Raw genomic sequence first — 22696 nt, 5'->3', positions numbered from 1 at the left:
AATTACAACGGTAATCCGGAATGGGCTTCTTTTACATAGCCCCTAGAAACCAAATAAATTAGGGATAAATCCAAGCCAAAATCATCCTTTGACATACTCCCCTGGAGAGGCGAAAGTACTATACTACCCTTATATGCAATTTTCGGCCAAACTGCATTCAGCATTTCTGGTCCTGCATTTAGGATTTTCGCTGATTTATTTATTATTATTATTTTTTTTTTATATAAACTTGTTTGTTTAATTAATACTAGTAACCATGGCCCGTGCGTTGCACGTGGTTAAATTCAAAATAGAGGAAAGTAATTATTTAATAGTTGACATACATCTAATTATTGTTATGAGCTTTATTATTTTATGTTCAATATTTGTCTTAAGGAATATTATTTAGTTAAAGTAATTGGTCCATTAAAAGTTATGAGCGAAAATGTATCAATCAATGAAAAACTATAAGGAGACAATAAAATTTTAAAATTCATAATATTCGTCTATTATTAAAAGATAATGATTTTGTAAGCAACACCCCCTTTGATTGTGCTACTTATACCATGCAAATAGTTTTACAAAATAATTGATCGAGTTATACATAAAAACGTAAACTGTCAAATCAGTAAAAGAGGAGGATCATGAAACTCTAAAAATTCATACCAATAGTCTATTCATAAAAAAATTGTAAAAGTTGGCAGGAAATTTTATGTGTCAGTCTAATTTCAAATAGAAGTGGAATGCATAATATTTGAAAAGTATAGAAAATAATAAAAGAATCAATTCGCATCTAATGTCAAAACATGGCATTGAATTTTAATATAATTCAAACAATTTGTTGATGAGGCAAAATCACACGATCATTCTGTTAAGAGAACCTTCGATAAAGCTTTGTTAAAGAAAACAAATAAACATACAGTTCATAGAATAGATTATACATTCACAAACCAAAATGAACTTGTGATAAGTTCAAGAAACTATCTCGTGTATTTTCTGTATTATGGCCAAAACAATTCGATGTATGATTAAGTTTAAATATCTCTATCAAATAAACTTTTAATGGAGAAACCTTACAAATCCATTTTTCTCAAAACATGATTATAATACTTATAACCAACTATTCCCAATGAAATGTACCAATGTACTTGCAGTAATTTCTCTCCGTGTGTATGACTTGGCTTGGAGTTTTCAAAATTTTAAAACAGCAATAGAGGTTTTACCTAACTTTTGCTTCCTGCATAAATACAACCATTAGTGCAGAACTACTTGGGTAACCTAGTATCTTTCAAAAAAGTTGAGGCAAAAAAGTTGGTTACATTCTTAGCTCGGGCTTCAGTTTTCCTTTACTTTTGCATGAATTTCTTTTTCTAAGGAGGCTACTTTGACATCTTTGCTTCTTGTTTTGGGGAAGCACAGAGGAGAATTCTACAACTTCAAATAGCATTTGCGTATCAAATTGTGTCATAAATACAATGGATAAGAATATAAGTAATCTACAATTCTAATTGATTGTTAAGCAGGCCTCTATTAAAATTAGTACACGATCTCAAGTCCCATAAAACAAATTTCTTACAATGACGGCAACGGAATTGAGTCTAAAATGACAAAAATCTCATAGTAGAGCAACAATATAGTAATACTCATGGCCCCAGCAACTGCATTGCAGAAATAAGAATCAGTCATGAAATTTAGACATAAGTTCTATGAATAATTTTTCTTAAGTTGTATGAGTGGAAGTCATTTAGGTCATGTCCAAGGTCCCCTTGCGATGCACGCGACATATACGAAATGCAAGAATCTTGTAACTCAATTTATGGAGACAATCACGAATAGGATATCGGAATAAAAATAAAACTTAGTGGCATTATAAAAAAAGAGTGGTGTTATTTCCACCTCCAAAGTATCTCAATTCACCACCAAAACTATATAAAATGTCATAAATACCCTCAAATTTATAATCCACCACCCTTCCTTATATTCGCTTAATCCTCATATGTTCTAATTTATTTATATTTCTAATTTATTTTTTTAACTTTTTAATTTTTTTTAATTCCTACTATTTTTTACCTTGGGAAATATTTTTCTCTAACAGAAGTATTATTCGCTTGGTGGAGAGGGTGATATTTTGCGGTAAAGATTCCAGTGAAAATGGTGAGGTTTTTTTTATAAATATTTTAATTAATTTAGTGGTGGACGGTTTATAAATTTGTAAAAAATATAGATGAAAGTAGAAGAAATGGATAAAATGGGAAATACATTTAATTTCGTTGTGAAATAAGATATTTTAAGGGTGTAAATAGCACCTCTCGGTTAAATACAGTTTGCACCACTAATTGTACAGGGGGTAAATGCGACAATGGTCATAGTAAATGGGTGCAAATTGTATTTAACCCTAAAACAAATTAGGAAAAAAATCAGATTTACTCTCAAAATTCGATCAATTAAAACCCTGAAAGCTCAGCCCCAGATTCCAATAAAGGGAGGAGACACGAAAATAAAAGAAGAAATCACAAAAAAAAAACTTCCGAAAAAAAAAACTCACCCCTGAGTCATGAGGTACCCGGGATCACGAAAGAGGACTTCGGCTATTCAGCCCGACCCCAGATTTCTTTGTATCGCATCTCATTTTTCTTATGATTTGAGGGGTTAACATATGAGAGAATTGTTTCTAATCTCTCAGAAATTTTTTAACTGTTGAGTAGACTTGCGTTGCTAAGTGGGAGATTATGTTTTTCCGAGAAAGTGAAAAAACGCTACTACAACAAAAAACACAGAAATAGTGAGGTAATTTAAATAAATATCTACAAACTTGTTTAATAATAATAACTGAAACACCACCATATGAGGGTAAAAGCAGTTCGATGGGTTCAAACATTTCTACCTAAATCTATATGCACAGCTAACCCCGCTAAATGAATTAGAACTACAGTGCAAATTTGTGAGGAAAAAGAAATACATTTACAGAGACGGGTACATTTTTTTGGCCGGTTACATAAAAATGAAAATACAGGGAAAAAAGGAAATTCAAGAGAGTGAGAATAAATTGTATGAATTTCGGACAGAGAAATTGTGAGAATCTCTTCTTACTTTTTCTTCTCGGATGTTTTTTCGTACTCTTCTGACAAATGGTTGCTCTTTTAATTCAAGATATACCAAATGCCATAAATCTGCAAATTTTTTTTCGAAATGATAATATATGAAATTAGATTACCTCTTTCGACGGATTCCAGATGTGGTTCCGTAGCTAAACAAATTTATTCAAGACAATTGTTGGAGATGCCTGGATTACTACAAACAACAATGACCATAAATATTATTAATTAAAAAAAAAGTTGAAAACACCCCCCATTGTATTGAATATGGAGACCAAATTTAAGAAGTTGTTACCTTGAGTCTTTACTTAATGATTTGTGAGGAGGAGTTTTTTCTTCTAGTATATGATGGCGGAATCTTCCAAAAACCTGAAAAATATGGACAAATAAAGGGAAAAAACAAACACCGAATATAATCATACAAAATTACGTACATAATGAAGAAAAGTATTTCAAAATTGAACCGAGATTCAACTGTTTTCACCTTTGATAAAAAACGTGTGATATGTAATTTTCTTCCTAATTTTCACCTTTAACCGCCTCTGTCATCTTCTTCTTTTTCTCTAGTTTACTCACAAGTCACAACTGTAAATTATTTGTAAGAGGATGTTTTTTTTTTATTTTTTATGTGAGTTTTTTTATGATAAACCAAATTATTAGTGGAGGATGGTAGTGATAGAGGTGGAAGTATATATGGAATAATCACAAATAATTTATTTATATCGTCGGCGGTTTTATTTTAATTAATTTATTTATTATTTATTAACATAATTTATGAGACAATTGGTTAAGAAAACAAAAAACACGAATATTAAATATAATAATGGAATCAATTTTTATTACCGTAATTTATGAGACAATTAAATAAGAAAAAATAAAACACCAAAACTAAAGATAATTATGGAATCAATTTAATCCCTTATTAATAGGAATCCACTAATCACTAAAAACTTCACCCGTTTAAAATTGGGGAAACTACAGATAAATCCCTAATCCAAAACTTGAAACACAGATCAGTCCCTACGTAGTTTGCCCTAGCATTTCAGTCCCTACTCACACGCCTAACATGCAGATCAGTCCCTAATGTGAATTTTATATATTTTATTATATTTTCTTCTCACTCTCACCCTTTTCTCTCTCCTGCTTTTCTCTCTCCTGCTTTTCTCTCTCTTCATCTTCTCTTTCCTTCTTCTCTCTCTTCATTTCTATCTGCTTTCTTTCTTCTCTATTTCTTCTCCATTTCTCTCCTCTGGTTTCCCCTTTTTTCCGGCGAAAAAATCACTGTAAAACCCACCCACCCCACAATGGCTACAAATGATGTATCTAACGATGTACCCAGTGTGATTCTTGGAAGTTGTCGATACAAAAATCAACTTCACATTATTTCCATAAAAAGTAATTCGACATTAATGGAGATATATGGTGCTATTATCAACAAATGGAATCATATCCATCCAGATGCACTGATCCTCCAATACTTGGCTCCTCGGGAAAGATTGTATGTGACATTGGGCACTGATGAAGATGTGGAGAATATGGTTGCATTGCATCTGATAATGAAGATGAGTGTGGTGGACATTGTCGTGACCTGCAAAGATGAAGCTAATTCGCGTGGAAAGAGGGTTCGCACCGATGGCTGGTAGGTCTCCATCTTTTTCTGTACTGCTGAAATGCATTTCTTTATGGTTGTTAATTATTGTGTGATACATAGTATAAAATATGGCACATAATAGTATCATGCTAATATAAATATGGTATGGACGTATGATACTTACAGTACGTAACCTTGATCTGAGTAGTATGGGTGATAGGTAAATTTGGTACTGCTGGTGGGAAAACATAGTATCATATAATGAGGAAGATAGTACGTTACCTTCATCTGAATAGTATGGGTGATAGGTAAATTTGGTACTGTTAATGGGAAAACATAGTATCATATAATGGGGAAGATAGTACGTAACCTTCATCTGAATAGTATGGGTGATAGGTAAACTTGGTACTATTTGTGGGAAAACTTAGTATTATATAATGGATAAGATAGTATGGAACCAGTGCATTGTTATGATATTTTCATGTACATTGTTATTTGGATTCCACTCTATTGTAATCCATTTTTAAAATTTTTTTGAAACCAAAAGCGGCGATCAATCGATGGAAATCGAGGGTAATCCGCTTGGAAATTCAATTGATGCATGGAGACATTGCATCCGTGGGGAGAATCAGTTTTTTAAAGATCCTGATGATTTTAGGCATATGCTGAAAAACTATTCTATTGCTAATAATCGATCATTTAAGTACATGAAAAATGATCAACAAAAGATCATAGCAGTATGCATTCACGAAAACTGCAAATGGAGGGTTTATGCATCATTGTACAAGTCAGATAAGTTATTTAGCATTCGCAAGTGCAATCTTGAGCACACTTGTGGTGATGCTACTCTTCGTACAAGGGGTCATCCTAAAGCCGATGCTACATGGATTGCCCAAATTATGAAACGAAAATTGAGAACGCAGCCAGCTTACACACCATGTGGTATGTTAGAAGATATCCGAGACGATTATGGTCTGGAGCTTCAGTACTACACAGCATGGAGGGGTAAAGAAAAAGCAATGCGTGATATCCATGGTGATGAGACGACATGTTATGATAAACTGAGACGCTATTGTCGTGCATTAAAAATGCATAACCCTGGTAGCATGGCAGAGTATGAGATTGAACCTGCTACTCAAAAGTTTATTCGAATATTTATTAGTTTTGGGAGTTCTATTTCCGGCTTTTATCGGTGTAGGCCGATGATATGTTTGGATGGGACTCACATTAAAAATAAGTACAAAGGATGCTTGCTTTCTGCTGTGTGCAAGGATCCAAATGATTCCTTATATACATTGGCATACGCAGTTGTTGATGCTGAGAATGATAAAAACTGGGAGTGGTTTTGCATTAAACTGAAACAAATTCTAGATCTTCACAATGACAATAGATCTTTTACCATTTTCTCTGATCGTCATTCGGGGCTTCTTAAAGCCGTCCCGTTGGTATTTCCTAGTAGCCACCATGCATATTGTTTGCGACACTTGGTGGATAACTTTAGAACTCAGGTATTTTGTCACCTCATGTCATACTTTTGTATAACATGTTTCATACTTTTGTATAACATGTTTCATACATTTGTGTAACATGTGTCATACTTTTGTATAACACATTTCATACATTTGTATAGCATGTTTCATACATTTGTATAGCATGTTTCATACATTTGTATAACATGTTTCAAAATAATATAGGTCCTGAGGAAGTACCCATTGCACAACAAGTCATACTGGGCGAGTGTTTTACATAATGCTGCATATGCTCCTACTCGGCAGGAGTTCGATGCAACTATTTCTCGTATAGTGCAATCTATGCCTCTCGCGGCATCATTTATTTCGAATTCTGATCCAAATCATTGGGCGAATGCCTATTTTTCTCGAGAAAGATGGGGAATCGTGAACAATAATCAGGCAGAAAATTGGAATGGTTGGGTTAAAGATGCCCGATCTTTGCCTGTTCCATCCATGATTGATCACATACGGATCAAAGTAATGGAGATGCTAGTTAAACGACAAGGAAAAAGTTTGGCAATGACTGGCATATTGTGCAAGAAAATTCTAAAGAGATTAACAATCAATCATATGGCCTCTCGTTCCTTAAAATATTGTAGATCAAGTAGTACCGCTTTTGAGGTATATGATGAGGACAAGTCGTATAAGGTTGACTTGCAGCAGAAGACTTGTTCTTGTAAAGCATGGCAATTAGAGAAACTTCCATGCAAACATGCATGTGCATGTTTGGAGTCAAAAGGATACTCAGTATATGAGTTTGTGGATCCATGCTTTCATATTGATACGTACAAACAGGTATATCAATTCACGATTAACCCAATTCCCTCGTTTGATGAGGACTTTGACTTGTACGATGCGTGTAATGCTCCGCCCGATGTCTTTGTTAATGCACCTGATTCGAGAACTCGACCGGGACGTAGAAAGACAAAAAGAATTCCTTCACAAGTGCAAACTCGTAAACTGAATTGTACTCGGTGTGGGAAGCCTGGACACAATCGTCGTACTTGCACACAACCAATCTGACTACCAATTTTTTTTAATGTAAATACTGTCTGCATTTGTGTTAATTAAACTAACTAGTCTTGTTTCTAATGTAAATTTTATGTTTTTCATCAGGGAGGACAAGATGGAGGAGAGCTTACATGATTGCCCATTATGTTATTCAAGTGATTGAAGTGAATGAAAACTGGCTGTTTGTACTTTATTATTATGTGATTTGCACTATGTTGTTTTGAACTTTGTACTATGTTTCAATTTGCACTATGTTTTTGCTATTTGTAGTTTGTACTATGTATTAGGTACTCTGTTCATTGATGGTTTATCATTTTCAGTCTAATGGTACTATTTTTATTTACACATGGTATTGGATATGAGATAGGATGGTATGCCTATTGCTGGTTGATGGTTTATCATTTTCAGTCTAATAGTACTATTTTTATTTACACATGGTATTAGATATGCGATATGATGGTATGCTTGTTGCTGCTTGATGGTTTATCATTTTCAGTGTAAAGGTACTGATTTGATTTACGCATGGTATTATCTATGAGATAGGATGGTATGACTTACTCAATTTATGACCGTTACAATATAGCCGTTGCTTATAATATAGCCGTTGCTTATTGTCAGAACTAGTCAAGTCATAATATGACCATAAATGACACATAGGCTCATTTGTTTCTAATTCATGGCTTCTTTTAGTAGCACCACTCAAATGAGTGGGTTAAAATACAAAAAAGGGAAATGCAAGCGTCTTGATTGTGGGAAGAAAACAATAATCATGGTTTCAGAAACTATTTCGAATCCCGGAAGGTTATTTTACTGTTGCCCACACCATGGCTACTCCCATTGGTGTGAACCATTTGAAGTTGGGCAAACTTTTTCCAACTCAAATCGTGAAGAAAATGAAGCTACAAGTGCGTCGATGAACCAAGTCCATCAAGAAAGTGAAGTGAAGAATTGCAATTCTGAAGGTGGAGTAGTTCATAGTTTGATAGTGTTGAATCTAGTAATATTTGCAGTCTACATGCTATGTAAAACCTATGTACTGTTGTTTAATTAGTGAACATAAGAGTACAATGTATAAGCTGGTAAAGTTTGGGTTCTTCAGCATTTATAGTACGCTTTGTCTACCAATTAAGTATAATGTATAAGCTGGTAAAGTACAAGTGAGTCGTGACTACAGTACGATATGTTCACTGATAAAGTATATGTTTGCCATTCATATAGTATTTTTACACTCTATATATTATTGTCGGGCCAATGCATCCATATGATCGCATTTTAAGACACAACTCTTCAGTTTTAGACTATTAAGAATGAATGGAGACAATGTGGGAGTGGATCAACATCGACTATGGTAAGAATTGAGGAAAGTATTAGGTTTACACTTGAGCATTGTAGACTTGTATGAATATATTGTATAGTATATGAGTATCATGTATGAAATTCAACATATTTATGGGATCTTGTAATCCAAACGCAACAATAATGCTCACCTACCTTAAAATAATAATCTAAAACATAATTTATGCATCTCCCGTACTTATTGATCATTAAAACGTCAATGAAATTAGTGCAATTCAATTCATCAAAAAATATAGTACGCTTTGTTCACCAAATAAGTACAATGTATAAGCTGGTAAAGTACAAGTGAGTCATCACTATAGTACCATGTGTTCACTGATAAAGTATATGTTTGCCATTCATATAGTATTTTTACACTCTATATATTATTGTCGGGCCAATGCATCCATATGATCGCATTTTAAGACACAACTCTTCAGTTTTAGACTATTAAGAATGAATGGAGACAATGTGGGAGTGGATCAACATCGACTATGGTAAGAATTGAGGAAAGTATTAGGTTTACACTTGAGCATTGTAGACTTGTATGAATATATTGTATAGTATATGAGTATCATGTATGAAATTCAACATATTTATGGGATCTTGTAATCCAAACGCAACAATAATGCTCACCTACCTTAAAATAATGATCTAAAACATAATTTATGCATCTCCCGTACTTATTGATCATTAAAACGTCAATGAAATTAGTGCAATTCAATTCATCAAAAAATATAGTACGCTTTGTTCACCAAATAAGTATAATGTATAAGCTGGTAAAGTACAAGTGAGTCGTGACTACAGTACGATATGTTCACTGATAAAGTATATGTTTGCCATTCATATAGTATTTTTACACTCTATATATTATTGTCGGGCCAATGCATCCATATGATCGCATTTTAAGACACAACTCTTCAGTTTTAGACTATTAAGAATGAATGGTGACAATGTGGGAGTGGATCAACATCGACTATGGTAAGAATTGAGGAAAGTATTAGGTTTACACTTGAGCATTGTAGACTTGTATGAATATATTGTATAGTATATGAGTATCATGTATGAAATTCAACATATTTATGGGATCTTGTAATCCAAACGCAACAATAATGCTCACCTACCTTAAAATAATGATCTAAAACATAATTTATGCATCTCCCGTACTTATTGATCATTAAAACGTCAATGAAATTAGTGCAATTCAATTCATCAAAAAATATAGTACGCTTTGTTCACCAAATAAGTATAATGTATAAGCTGGTAAAGTACAAGTGAGTCATCACTATAGTACCATGTGTTCACTGATAAAGTATATGTTTGCCATTCATATAGTATTTTTACACTCTATATATTATTGTCGGGCCAATGCATCCATATGATCGCATTTTAAACAATAATGGAGACAATGTGGGAGTCGATCAACATCGATTATGGTAAGTTTTTCGTGAATACACATGTGAAGTACGCTTTGTTCATCAAATAAGTACAAGTCTATTGTTGACAAGGTATCTTCGAATGGACTAGAAAGTATTTGTTGCTCAGTTTTATGGTACGCTTATATTCTTTATACAAACTAATTAATCGCAAAATAAAGTACCATGTGTTCAAAAGGCAAGTACATTTCATCGAAACATATAGTACAATGTATACAATGAAAAAGTACGAGTAGAGCTAATCAATAGTATTATTAGCTCTACAACAAAAGGACAGATTGTTTATGGCATAAAAACACATTCACCTGTTCATTAATTAATTACAAAAAAACACAAGAACCCCAAAACACTTCCACTCCCAGTTTTTTCACAATAACGCCATATCTATTTCATATTTAGCTTCCACTTCTACTCCCCGATGCCTCAGAAAGATAGCTGCTAGTTTTGGGCGAAGTATTTTGATATCGCAAGTTTTTGCCTTAAACCAAATTTCTTCACTGTTTACAGCATGACAATATGCCCACATGCAGACAAACAAGCCGCAATCAAGGTTCCCATCCTGCTGCCTGCATCCATGAACCCATTTAGCTTCCGATTGTATCTCCAACCCAGACCTTCTTTCAACCACCTTGCTGTAAAACGAGGCCTACGAAAATAAAATATTATATTAGTCTACAACAATTCGCAAGAATAAAGAATAACTAATTACAAGAATATGGGCTTACGACATAATCCGCAATTCCTGGGAAATTCGGAGAATAGTCTATGGAGTTCCAATGGTAAATACATTTATCTATTGGGTTCAGAACAAGCAGGAACCAGTGTTCACTGGAATTGATAGGTATCATGACAAATGTTTTACTGAAGATATTTGCTGTGTTTAGCTTGTCAAAAGCCATCGTTCCAAAAATAGTAAAATCATTGAGAAGACGATCAAACATGGCATCGCTCATTCGTTCTACGTCCACCCGAGGTCGCGACATTAACTCTTGCTACGAAACATAATAGAGAATATTAGATAAACATTGTAATGTATGCAAAATTATTTGTTAAACCACTATATACCTGGGCAGGGGAGTCAAGGTAATCAATCTCATGTCCATGCTGGTTCATGATAGCTTCGGAACATAATAGATTCAAGTACAAATCTATGTGTTCTGCACTCAGCATTTCATCAAATAAAAGTTCGCACATATGCCTTCCCGTCAGCTGATGTGGGCCTCTCTCCACAATAATTTCACTACAGTAAGACATAACCACGTACTATTGGATAAGTAAACTTGTACTATGTACAAAGTTAATACATACTATAACATGTGGTCAACATATACTATTGGATAAGTAAACTTGTACTATGTACAAAGTTAATACATACTATAACATGCAGTCAACATGTACCATTGGATAAGTAAACTTATACTATGTACAAAGTTACTACATACTATAACATGCAGTCAACATGTACTATGTATTCACTTGACATATACCATATATGAAGGTGGTTGTGCTCTTACCCTAAATCAACACTTTCCAAGAACTGATCCAACAATATCCTATCTTCTTCGGATATTTGGTCACGACGTACGTAGTCCTTTCTTCCCCGGTAATAATCGGCATTCTATATAACGAATAAATCACACCAATTATGACAAAAAATAATAATAATGTAAAACTAATATTAGATAAAAATACCTTGATCCCAGGGACTGAAACAGGGACTGAAACCGGAACCTTGGACACAGGAACTTGTTTACGACCACGTCCTCGTCCTCGTCCTCGCACGCGTGGAACTTTGGCCTTTGACTTTGGCCTTTGACTTTGACTTTGACTTTCGTCTCCTTGATTTCTCTCTCTTTCTTCACTTCGTTCTCCTTCACCTTCCATCCCCTTTCCTCCTTCATTTTCTCCTTCCTTTTCCCTTTCCTCTATCTCTGCCTCTATCTCTATCTCTTTCTCTGTCTCCGTCTCTCTCTCTTTTTCTGTCTCTGTCTCTTTCTCTTTCTCCTTCTCTTTCTCCTGCTCTTTCTCTATCTCTATCTCCTTCTCTTTCTCTATCTCCTTTTCTTTCTTTCTCTTACTCTGCATTTTTTTTTCTTTATTTTTTTCTTCTGTTACATTCCCCCTCTTCCTTTTTAAGTTATTCATCATCTGCTGCAACTAAAAAAAACAATAGTACGAAACATGTTATACCATAGTATTATATTAGTTGACATATAGTATGTTCCAATGGGAATGGAAGTATGAATTTTAGGGTTTATTGTATTAATGACTTACAGATGTTGCTTCCACGTCTCCAATCTCATCTTCACTACTCTCAGAACTTATTTCCACAAATCTGTCAGCACTAATTCCAACAACTGGACCAGAAATTACTTCCAAAACCGGAGAAAGCAACGCTTTCTCTTTCGGGTACACAGAAAATGGTATAACCTAATAAACGTAAAAAATTTGTTAGCAAATACCTAATACATTATATATTTTGTAACTCAAAGTGTTACCTGCACTTGTTTTATCTGATCAAAAAGCAACCTAGCTGCTTCTTCATCGATTGGGATTTTGCTGTCTTGCCACCGGAAGAACCGGGGAAATTTGTAAACACTGGTGCTAACCCCTAGTGACGTGATCCTTTCATGCACCCATGCCTGCGTATTTTGGAATCAATATTAATTGGTATATTCAATATAACATAATATATATTCACTATTAGATATCACTTACCAATAAGCCGATAGTGCATCCATCAAAATACTTCAACCCCCCCTTCAGATACCCCTCCATATTCTCAACAAGAATATCATACACCAACTTTCCCCATGCAAAAGACCCTAAAACCTCCAAATCTTCTACATGCGGATAAACCCACCTTTCTAACGTTTTGTTCCCCTTTGGCAGTAGAATAGTATTTAACAGATAAATAGTGTACAATCTGCTGAAATCTTCAACAGATTGTTGATCGGTCATAACTGCATAGGCCTCCAGTTTATAACCAATATATGGCCTCGTCACTAAAGATAACTTACCATCAAAAATACGTGTGATGAAATCAGTGTCTCTACCATCCATATTCACATCCACCGGTACGCCTTCGTACTGCAGCCCTAATACGATAGATAATTGCTGCGGAGTGAATTCCAAGCGTATAGTATTTCCCCCAAACCAGAAGGCCCGATCTTCTGGATTGTACGCTTGCATGAGAGACACAACCCTATGGAAGCTGTGGTTTATTTTAGGCATGTCCATGTAGTGATAGAAGGGATTTTTCTTCAGTACTTCATGATGTTGTTTCTTCATCACTTTTTTCACACCTTCCATAGTTAGGTGAAAAGCGATCGGTGAGCACCTGCAGCCTATTGATAGCTTGCTGCAATCTTCTTTTACAACAATTCCTGCAATTACATACACATAAAACAAATACAATTATAACAAATACAACGTACTATAAAGTTCCACATGTCAATACCATCCGAAATCACTAGTAATACCATTCAAAGGCACTGGTAATACTATTATGGCATATGACTTATACTACAGGACCATCAAACATTATACTTCTAGTACCACAAGTCAATACCATCCGAAGTCACAAGTAATACCATTCAAAGGCACTAGTAATACTATTATGGCATATGACTTATCCTACAGGACCATCAACATTATACTTCTAGTACCACATGTCAATACCATCCGAAGTCACTAGTAATACCATTCAAAGTCACTGGTAATACTATTGTGGCATATGACACATGCTACAGAACCATCAAAGATTATACCATCTAAATGCACTATTAATACCATTACTGCGCATGACACATACTATAGAACCAGTACGAAAAATACAATAAGCCTCTTTCCCATATCCTATATGAAACCCTTGTTAGGACTCAAAATGCTTTGGGGACATGCTAATGTCACCGAAGAATAATACCCATGAGAAAACTGTTACAAAATCATGAAATTCGACAACAAATAAATGATCTTTGCAAACCCAAACAACAGAACAACAAATATTGGAACCGATTTAATGATTAGGGCAAACACCGAATAAAGTCGAGGCATAATACCCATGAGTGGATATGTTCAAAATCATGCAATTCTATAACAAATAAACCTTTTTGCCCTGCTTAAGCAACACCCAAATGGGTCTGTTTCCAAGAAAATGAAAAAAAATAAAAAATCAAACCTTGTTGTTTACCCTGCTTCACCATTGTTTATAAATGGGTTTGTTTATACTATTTTTCTGCGGTTTGTTGATTCTTCGTGTTTCGTAATTTCTTCCTTCTTTGTTGTTTCTCTGTTGCGTTTCTTCTTCGTTTCTTCTTCGTTTCTTCTTGGTCTGAAAATGGGTATTACTGAACGGTGGTTTTTTCTGCGCCTTTTTAGCTTCTTTTTTGTTGTTTGATTTTTGAAATGTAACGGGCAAAGAGCGTGTAATACAAACGGCGCGTGGGAAGTTGAAAAGAAGTTATGTAAAATTAGTATAAAGTAAAGGGTATTTTCGTATTTGCACATTTTATTAGGGACTGATCTGCATGTTAGGCGCGTGAGTAGGGACTGAAATGCTAGGGGAAACTACCTAGGGACTGATCTGTGATTGAAGTTTTGGATTAGGGATTTATCTGTAGTTTCCCCTTTAAAATTCCTTATCTATAGACAACCACTTTCATTAAAAATTTAAAATAAAAGAAACCTTTAAATTAAAAAACAAAAAAAAAAAGACTTTCATTACAATAGAGAAAACCAAAATCACCGAGAAAAGAAAAATTGAAAGTACGAAAAAAAATAAAAAATAAAAACAATTAATATAAGGAAAAGGAAAAAAAAACTGTCAAAATAGAAATGGGGAAAATTACAGTTTATGTCCCTAAACTTTACCACTAAAATGATTTATGTCCTCAAACATTTCAATCCACGAAATATGTCCTTAAACTTGCCACTTTTTATCACTTTATGTTCTGCCGTTAACGTCGGCAGCTAACTTGGACGAAATAGCACGCGTGGCTCACATGACATCTATGTGGCCGTTAAATGTCGAGCTGTACAACACCCAGTACATACTTGGTCGATGAAACATGATGTGGAGCGACACGTCATTTTATTTTTTCGGAATTGGTTCAGACATTTTGTCGAACACCTTCTGGGCAGGTTCTGAATCTGCTGAGTTGGGTAGAATTTGTGCCATCTTCACCATCCTTGTGCTCGCTTCATCAAGACCACAAGGGGCACAAACATCAGCAGGCGAAGAATCACACGACCCCAATGTTCTAGAGACAGAGTTGGGAGAAGAATTAAAGCTTACTCTAAAATATTTTTCAGAACCAGAAGAGGAGTCGCGTTTACCTTCTTCCTCTCGATTGCAGGCATGTGTTTGCACGTGAATCTGTTGTTCTTTGAGAAGGATAAAACTCTTCAAATGTGAGAATGTTTGGATTTTTTAAGGGTTTATGACTTCGATTTTAGTATGGGTTCGAACAAGAATGCAGATTGGATTGAAAATTTGGGAATGGGTTGACGTGATTGAAATTCTGGAGTGTGGGAAAATTAGGGTGTATGGGAATGAAACGTGATTTGGGATTTGGGATTTGGGAGAGTGTGTTAGAGAAAATTAGTATATTCTTGTGCCACGTCAACATTTAATATTCAATATATTATTCCACGTCAAATTTAATGGCCACATAGACGTCACGTGAGCCACGCGTGCTATTTCTGTCAAAGTTAGCTGCCGACGTTAACGGCAGAACATAAAGTGATCAAAAGTGGCAAGTTTGAAGACATATTTCATGGATTGAAATGTTTGAGGACATAAATCGTTTTAGTGGTAAAGTTTAGGGATATAAACTGTAATTTTCCCATAGAAATGTCTAAAATACCCCTAGGTTTAGGTTTAGGGTTATAGTTCAAAATATCTTCCTTTTATATATAAGATATTTTTATTACTTTTTTTTTACTTTTTTTTTAATTAATTTTTTTAATGTTTTTTAAATTTTTAAATTTGTTTTTATAATTTTATTTGTAAAATCAATATGTTTACTGTACTGAAAATAACTACATGTAACTGTACTAAACTATAGTAATTCGTGGTTATATTTTTTTTTACCCCACATTTTTAGTCGATCAATTATATATATATACGAGTATTGACTAATACAAAAGAAATTCATAAACCCCAACAACAAAAAATTACAAATTTGAATATTTATATTATAAATCACCTCAGACCCAATAAAATACAAATAGAAAATACACAAATATATGCATATGTAACTACATGTTAGTATATGTAACTAGTAATGTATAGTAATGTACAGTAATGTGTACAGTCTGTTGAACATTGTAAGTTGAAACAAATGTAACTTCAACCAAATTTTTGACACCTTCAAGAAGAGGATCAACGACTTTCATTGAGCTGCAGTTGCAAAATCAAAACAATATAAATTATTTTAATGCAAATCAACAAAAATTGTAGAAACATCAAAACACTCAAAAATCAACAAACACTACGAGATCGAGAAATATAGAGAAAGAGGCCATAGCTGCGAAATGCTACGAATTTAAACATAACCGCCAATGACTCATCACCTCAATCGCCTCCTACCAAAACCCTAGCCGCCCCTAACCACCCAAGGTTCCGCGCTCACAATTGAAAAAAATGATAGAAATAAATCTGACAAAAAAATGAACGAAATTACCATCAAAATATAGATCTCGACGAGAGGAATCCAACGGTGGGTAACCCATCTAATTCCGACTGGCGGAACACAAAATACCTCCGGCAAGACCCAACATCGTCGAAATACGCGTCGACTGAAAAACAATTGCAGAAAAAGATTCATCGCTCCAAGCTGAATGAAATCACCGCCAAAACAAAGAGCTCGACGAGAGGAATCCAACAGTAGTTAAACAATCGAATTCCGACCACCGGAGAAAGAGTTATGACTCCGAGAAGAAACTTCGACAGTTGAAGATCTATGGAGGCGGGATTTGAATCTGAGAGTTGAGAGAGGAAGAGAGAGACAACTGTAAGTGACTAGAGTTTAAAATTAATTTTGAAAGGGCATTATAAGGACTTCATGATAGGTGATGGGGGTCTGTCAAATTAATTTCAAAATGAAGAAGATATGTACAAGAATGTAATTAGTTTGGTGGTTAGTTATGTATAATTTCCATATCTGCCGTCTCTAAAATAATGCCTTCCACAATATACACTAGCTACTCGTAACTCGTGACTGTTGAGTCCGCACTCAAATTGTTTGCTTGGTTTATGTTATACTAATTATTGTTTCAAAATGTGTAATGACATATATAATATTAATAATTTATAATAATAATTCATGATAGCAAAATGAGAAAAATATTAATAATTTATAAGCTGGTTAACAGATCTGAGATCTTAACCATTAGTAGTAGGTTAACCTTTAAATATAGGTCTAATTCTCAACTGCAGCCTTTCTACTTACAAATGTGTAAGTAAACCATGTGAATCATTCCTGCGATAATAATTTAGATATATGTAAGTAGGCCTTGGCATGGTCGGTTTTATCGGTCAATTGATCCACTTTCGATTACTTTTTTTTTTTGGTCATTACAAATAAACCAATCAATGGGTACTTATTTATAAAGAGATCCAGACAAAAAACTCATTTACGAATAAGTCCACACTTTAATATGCTCCAATTTCATCATTAACTTAATTTAACCTCAATTTGACAATAAATTTCACAAATTATTCAATTTTGACCCAATTTTTTTTTTCAAAAAAAAATATTTCAAAATTTTTTTTCCCGCCGGATTCCGGCGTTGACTTTTCAAAAAAAAAATTTCTTCCGGATTTTTTCGCCGGTCTCCGGGTTGACTTTTTCGATTTTTTTTTTCTTTTCTTTCTTTCTGTAGCTTTTTTTTTTCGTTTAAACAGCAATATTGCTGTGATTGACAGTAATATTAACTATATTACTGTTAAACACAATAAAATTAACTAAACTACAGTTTAACACAGTAATATTGCTATATTAATCTCTAGCACAGTAATATTAACACAACAAAACTCATTATTATTGTGTAATAGAGTAATATTTCTTACTATGTTGATCGTTCAACAAATGTAAATATAATAAAAAGCCAAAAGAATTAATATTACTGTGACTGACAGTAATATTACTATAACAACAGTAATATTACCGTCAACCACAATAATATTACAATAATAGACAGTAATATTATTACGTTACTCCGTGAATAACTCAAACAAAAAAATAAATCCAAACAAAATAATAATATTGATGTGGTTGACAGCAATATTACTATAACAACAGTAATATTATCGTCAACCACAGTAATATTATTGTGTTTACAGTAATATTTTAATAATAGACAATAATATTATTACGTTACTCCGTGAATGACTCAAACAAAACAAAAAACCTAAAAAAATAATAATATTGATGTTGTTGACAGTAATATTATTGTGTTTACAGTTATTTTACTGTCAACGACAATAATATATTTACGTTGACTTGTCAACAAATCAAAAAAAAATAACAAAAAAATAAATAAATAATATTACGTTAATTTACTGTCAACCGCAGTACAATTACATAAATGTATTGTCAACGGCAGTACAATTACGTTAATTAACTGTTATTGACAGTATAATTACGTTAATTTACTGTCAGTGACAGCACAATTACGGTCAACGTTTAGCGGCAGACGTAAAAAAAAAAAAAAAAAAAAAAAAAAAAAAAAAAAAAAAATCAAAAAACACTAAAATAAGTCAACGCCGGAAACCGGCGAAAAAATCCGGAAGAAAAGAAAAGAAAGAAAAAAAAATCAACGCCGGAAACTGGCGAAAAAATCCGGAAGGAAAAAAAAATCGAAAAGTCAACGCCGGAATCCGGCGGCAAAAAAAAATTTGTGAAATTTTTTTTTTTTTGAAAAAAAGAGTCAAAATTGGATTTTTGTAGTAAAAATTGGATTTTTGTGGACAAAATTGATTAAATTGTGGTTACAATTAAGAATTGGGTATAAATGGTTGGGGGTAATATTGGCATATACATGAATGTTTCCTTTATTTATAATAAATATTAAAGGGATGGGCTTATTGGTGAAAGAAATATAGCCCCTAAACCTAAAATAATAATGATGCTTGGTTGGAGACTTATGCACAAAAACCCCTTTTTTTTATTTATAATATTTTTGGCCGATAATTTTTTTGATTAGGTTTTAACCAACTCATATATACAAATCGGTTGGTCTGTGATTTTAATTGTATGCATTGTTTTTAAAAGAAAAGAAATAGATTGAATATCATAATTTTGTACACAATTATTGTTGTACAAATTAAATAAAAAACATTGGACATTGAAATTAAAAAAATTATTTCAAATCAAAATTTTCAAATTCGAATAGACAAAAATATGAAATTTTGTTTCAATTATCAAGTCATGTGTGACAAAGAATGGCGCTTTGCCGCTTTAGATTGGGTGAGATAAATTTGACCAATCACTACATATATGCATAAACTATAGAACCTATTATTTATATAAATTGAATTATTTAAATATAATTCAATTTATTGTTACCTATGCTTTTCTTTTTGACGGCCCCATGTTGATGCAACTTCAAGGTAACTTTCTTGAAAGTATTACGTGAATAATTGAATTGGAAACTTTTGAATTTCAAATATTGCGGCATGTGGTCTAATTTTTTTTTACTTTTTTTTTTTTCTAATCTGTTTTTTCAGAAATGACATGTGGTCTAAATTGAACCGATTATAATTCTGAAAACAACCTAATGATTAAGCAATCATTTGAATTATTTGCTTTAGTCAATAAAAAATGTTTATACCCTTTAAAGTCAGGTAAAATATTTCTCATTTTACAAACTTTTTTAATTGAATTAATCTATCTATCTATATCTATCTATACTTCTTATAAAAATTCTTATAAAAATGGGAATAATAGGAAAGTTCTTCCATTTTTTATTGTTCAAAAATACCCTTTTAAAATGCTAATAGTTAAAGGACACTTTAAGGGTAAAAAGAAACTTCTACACGTTTGTAGCCCACACTCATAATTAACAACCAAATGTACCGTCTATTTGAATTTGTAACGCACATGAAATAATAAATCTTATGGATGGAAATATGAGAAAAAAATATTAGAAAAGACAAGAAATTACTAAAAGCAAACAAAATAAAAATAAAAATAAAAATACTACCTATTCGGATTCTCCACTAACCTATGCCACATTAACTCATATTAAAAATACTTATAACGTTCACCATTGCAATATCAGTATAGAAAACAAAATGTCAGATTCATCTTCTGGCATGTAAATGTTACATCTCAAAAAACACCCTTTCACATACAAGAACAACATTTCTCTTCCTCCTCTCTTCTCTGAAGTCTACAACAACTGTTTACAGGCTTCAATTTTTGCAGAATCGTAATGGTGAACAAACATCTTCTTCATCAATAAATCGTATCTAACCGACCGAATTTAAGGATTTCTCATTCAAGAAGATGGTTTTCACTTTTCAGGTACTGTAAATTCTGGGGTTTTTTGCAAAAACCACCCCTGTGTAATCTCGAATTGCTGAAAAACCCCTCGTGTTAAAAATATTAGCACAAAACCCCCTATGAAAAATAGTCAAAGTCAAAAAAGACCCTACGAGCTCGATGTGTTATACACTCGCGCTTTATGCAACTGGGCCTCGTATTTTGGAACGTGAAAGACCTAAATACCCTTTAAATCAATTTTTAAAATTTATAAATTTACCCAAAATATTTTTCATAAGCTCAAAATGAAGTTTTCAGAATTTTCAATTCAATCCCCACTGATTTCAGAAAAGCCCTCTCTCCAAATTGCATAGAACCAAATTGCAATTTTCATAATTTCACAAAACTTCATCATCTTCTTCCCCTCTCCAGATCTGCTCCTCACCAAATAAAATAAATAAATAAATAAATAAATAAAACAAACAAAAACCAGCAATTCATCTTCATAACCTTCCCATTTGCAAAAGAAGAAAAAAGGACCAAAGTTGTTTCCTCCATCTAATCTACCAAATTTTATTAGTATTTCAATTTCTAAACAATTAAAATAAAAAATATAATATTAAAAATAAGAAAAAAATCAGAAAAAGAAACAAAGAATGAAAATTCTGGAAAAACTTGGCCGCTCCATCTCCGACAACACCACCATCGTCTTCCCACTCTGAAATTGAATTCCAAAATACAATAAACCAAAAATTTCAATCTCCCTCTTTAATCAGATCGAGAAAAAGAAAAAAAAAATGGGAAAGATTTGAACTTCTGCAAAACCCAGCAACAACCCAAAAAAAAATTCCACAAAAATCCGTCGAATATCAACGCAGAAGGCAGGTGGTGATGCGGCGGTGGTGCCGCCGTGGTGGTGGTGATGCGGCGGAAGTGCGGCCGATGCGGCGGTGGTGCGGCCGTGGTTGTGGTGCGGCTGTGGTGCAGCCGTGGTTGTGGTGATGCGGTGGCGGAGGGCTCGATGGAAGAATTGGGTTGCGGGATAAAGAACGATGGCCTGGGTGATAATTTTATTTTTCTTTCTGCATTTTATTTATTTATTGGAACATAAATTATTAAAGAATATAAGGGTTAGTTTAGTCATTTCATGTAAGTCAACTGCTAATTTCCAAATAAGGGTCAGTGTGCTTTGTCAAAAATAATATAGGGGGGTCTATGCTAATATTTTTAACATGAGGGGGTTTTTAGCCATTCAAAATTTCACAGGGGGTCTATGCAATTAGCTCGTAAATTCTGATTGATGCGTAAATGCATTTAATGACTACACCAATAGCCGATATACTATATATACCACCTTAAACAATGTCATCTTCACCAATGATACAAACCGAGTACCGGCACTGAAGCATTTTACACATCAGATAACTATGTACACGTATAATATTATTGCTTGTGTTTTATAAATCCATAATTTCTTCATATCTAAGTCGTTTGTTACACGCCAAATTATTATATAGGGATGGTAGTGGAGTAGGCACCCTTGAAAAAATGTCCTAATTTTTTTTTCAGGGCACACGAAAATGTAAGCTCACGCCGTACCAAAATCCTAGCATCACCACTCTTAAAAAATGAAGAAATTCAAAATGACAAAAATAAAAGATTTTATTTGGAAAATTTAAGAAAATCTAAGCAATTAGATGTTTTGGAGAAAAAAAAAATAAAAATACCAAATTTTCCCAAGTAAAATCAATTTACAATGTTAAAAAATATAGTGGAATTTTCATCCATCTAAACCAACCAACAAACAGATTTTGGAAAAAATGTAACGCTAAGGGGGTTTTTATATTTATGTGTAAAACATGGGGTATATGATACAAAGTTCATAGTATAAGGGTGTTTTTGTATTAACCCTAAAACTAATTAATGATGATGACTGTTTCATTTGACGATAAATTTTAGGGGAAATTAGCTGGAATCCCCTAAAAAAAAAATTCTCTATAGATAAGTAGTGGCGAAGCCAGAATTTTATCATTGGAGGGACTGAATATACATTTAAAAAAAAAATTAATGACAACAATGATTGTTTCAAGAGTGGTGATGCTGGGATTTTGGTAAGGCGCGAGCTTACATTTTCGGGTGGCCCTAAAAAAAAGTTAGGACCTTTTTTTTTTCCGACAAAACCAGAAGATCGGGAAATAAAAATAAACTTTTAGAATTTTTTTAGAATTTAATTTGTATTTTAGGTGGA

At 33.4% G+C, this 22696-nt stretch overlaps 2 protein-coding genes and 1 long non-coding RNA gene across 3 annotated transcripts; 2 read left to right on the top strand and 1 right to left on the bottom strand.

Annotated features, from left to right (window-relative positions):
* The first annotated feature begins 4050 nt into the window (after nt 1-4050).
* Nucleotides 4051-7512, top strand: LOC148768466 (uncharacterized). The gene is made up of 2 exons (XR_016033110.1): nt 4051-4713; nt 7293-7512. It is a non-coding gene; the product is annotated as an uncharacterized LOC148768466 (long non-coding RNA).
* Nucleotides 4712-6532, top strand: LOC148768467 (uncharacterized). Its single transcript, XM_088821893.1, has one exon. The coding sequence runs from the start codon at nt 5226-5228 to the stop codon at nt 6249-6251; it is 1026 nt and encodes a 341-aa protein (XP_088678019.1). The 5' UTR covers nt 4712-5225; the 3' UTR covers nt 6252-6532.
* Nucleotides 7513-11277: 3765 nt separating the features above from the next.
* On the bottom strand, nt 11278-14581 carry LOC105975517 (uncharacterized). Its single transcript, XM_088821894.1, has 3 exons — nt 12677-14581; nt 12457-12600; nt 11278-12388 (listed from the first exon to the last, which is right to left on the bottom strand). Exons 1-3 carry the CDS (start codon nt 13268-13270, stop codon nt 12221-12223), a joined length of 906 nt encoding a protein of 301 aa, XP_088678020.1. The 5' UTR covers nt 13271-14581; the 3' UTR covers nt 11278-12220.
* Nucleotides 14582-22696: the final 8115 nt, after the last annotated feature.

Source organism: Erythranthe guttata, chromosome 8, assembly GCF_056151865.1.
Source record: "Erythranthe guttata isolate IM_541 chromosome 8, IM_541, whole genome shotgun sequence".
Classification (NCBI taxonomy): domain Eukaryota; kingdom Viridiplantae; phylum Streptophyta; class Magnoliopsida; order Lamiales; family Phrymaceae; genus Erythranthe; species Erythranthe guttata.
Note: the sequence above shows the minus strand (reverse complement) of the source record. Positions and strands in the feature narration are given on the sequence as shown.

Excerpts from the sequence above, each read along its gene's own strand:
- LOC148768467 (XM_088821893.1), top strand. The coding sequence starts at position 5,226 with ATGGAAATCGAGGGTAATCCGCTTGGAAATTCAATTGATGCATGGAGA.
- LOC105975517 (XM_088821894.1), bottom strand. The coding sequence starts at position 13,270 with ATGGAAGGTGTGAAAAAAGTGATGAAGAAACAACATCATGAAGTACTG. Across the intron at positions 12,601-12,676 it reads GATGCACTATCGGCTTATTG|GCATGGGTGCATGAAAGGAT; the intron begins GTAAGTGATATC and ends CAAAATACGCAG. Across the intron at positions 12,389-12,456 it reads ATCAGATAAAACAAGTGCAG|GTTATACCATTTTCTGTGTA; the intron begins GTAACACTTTGA and ends TACGTTTATTAG.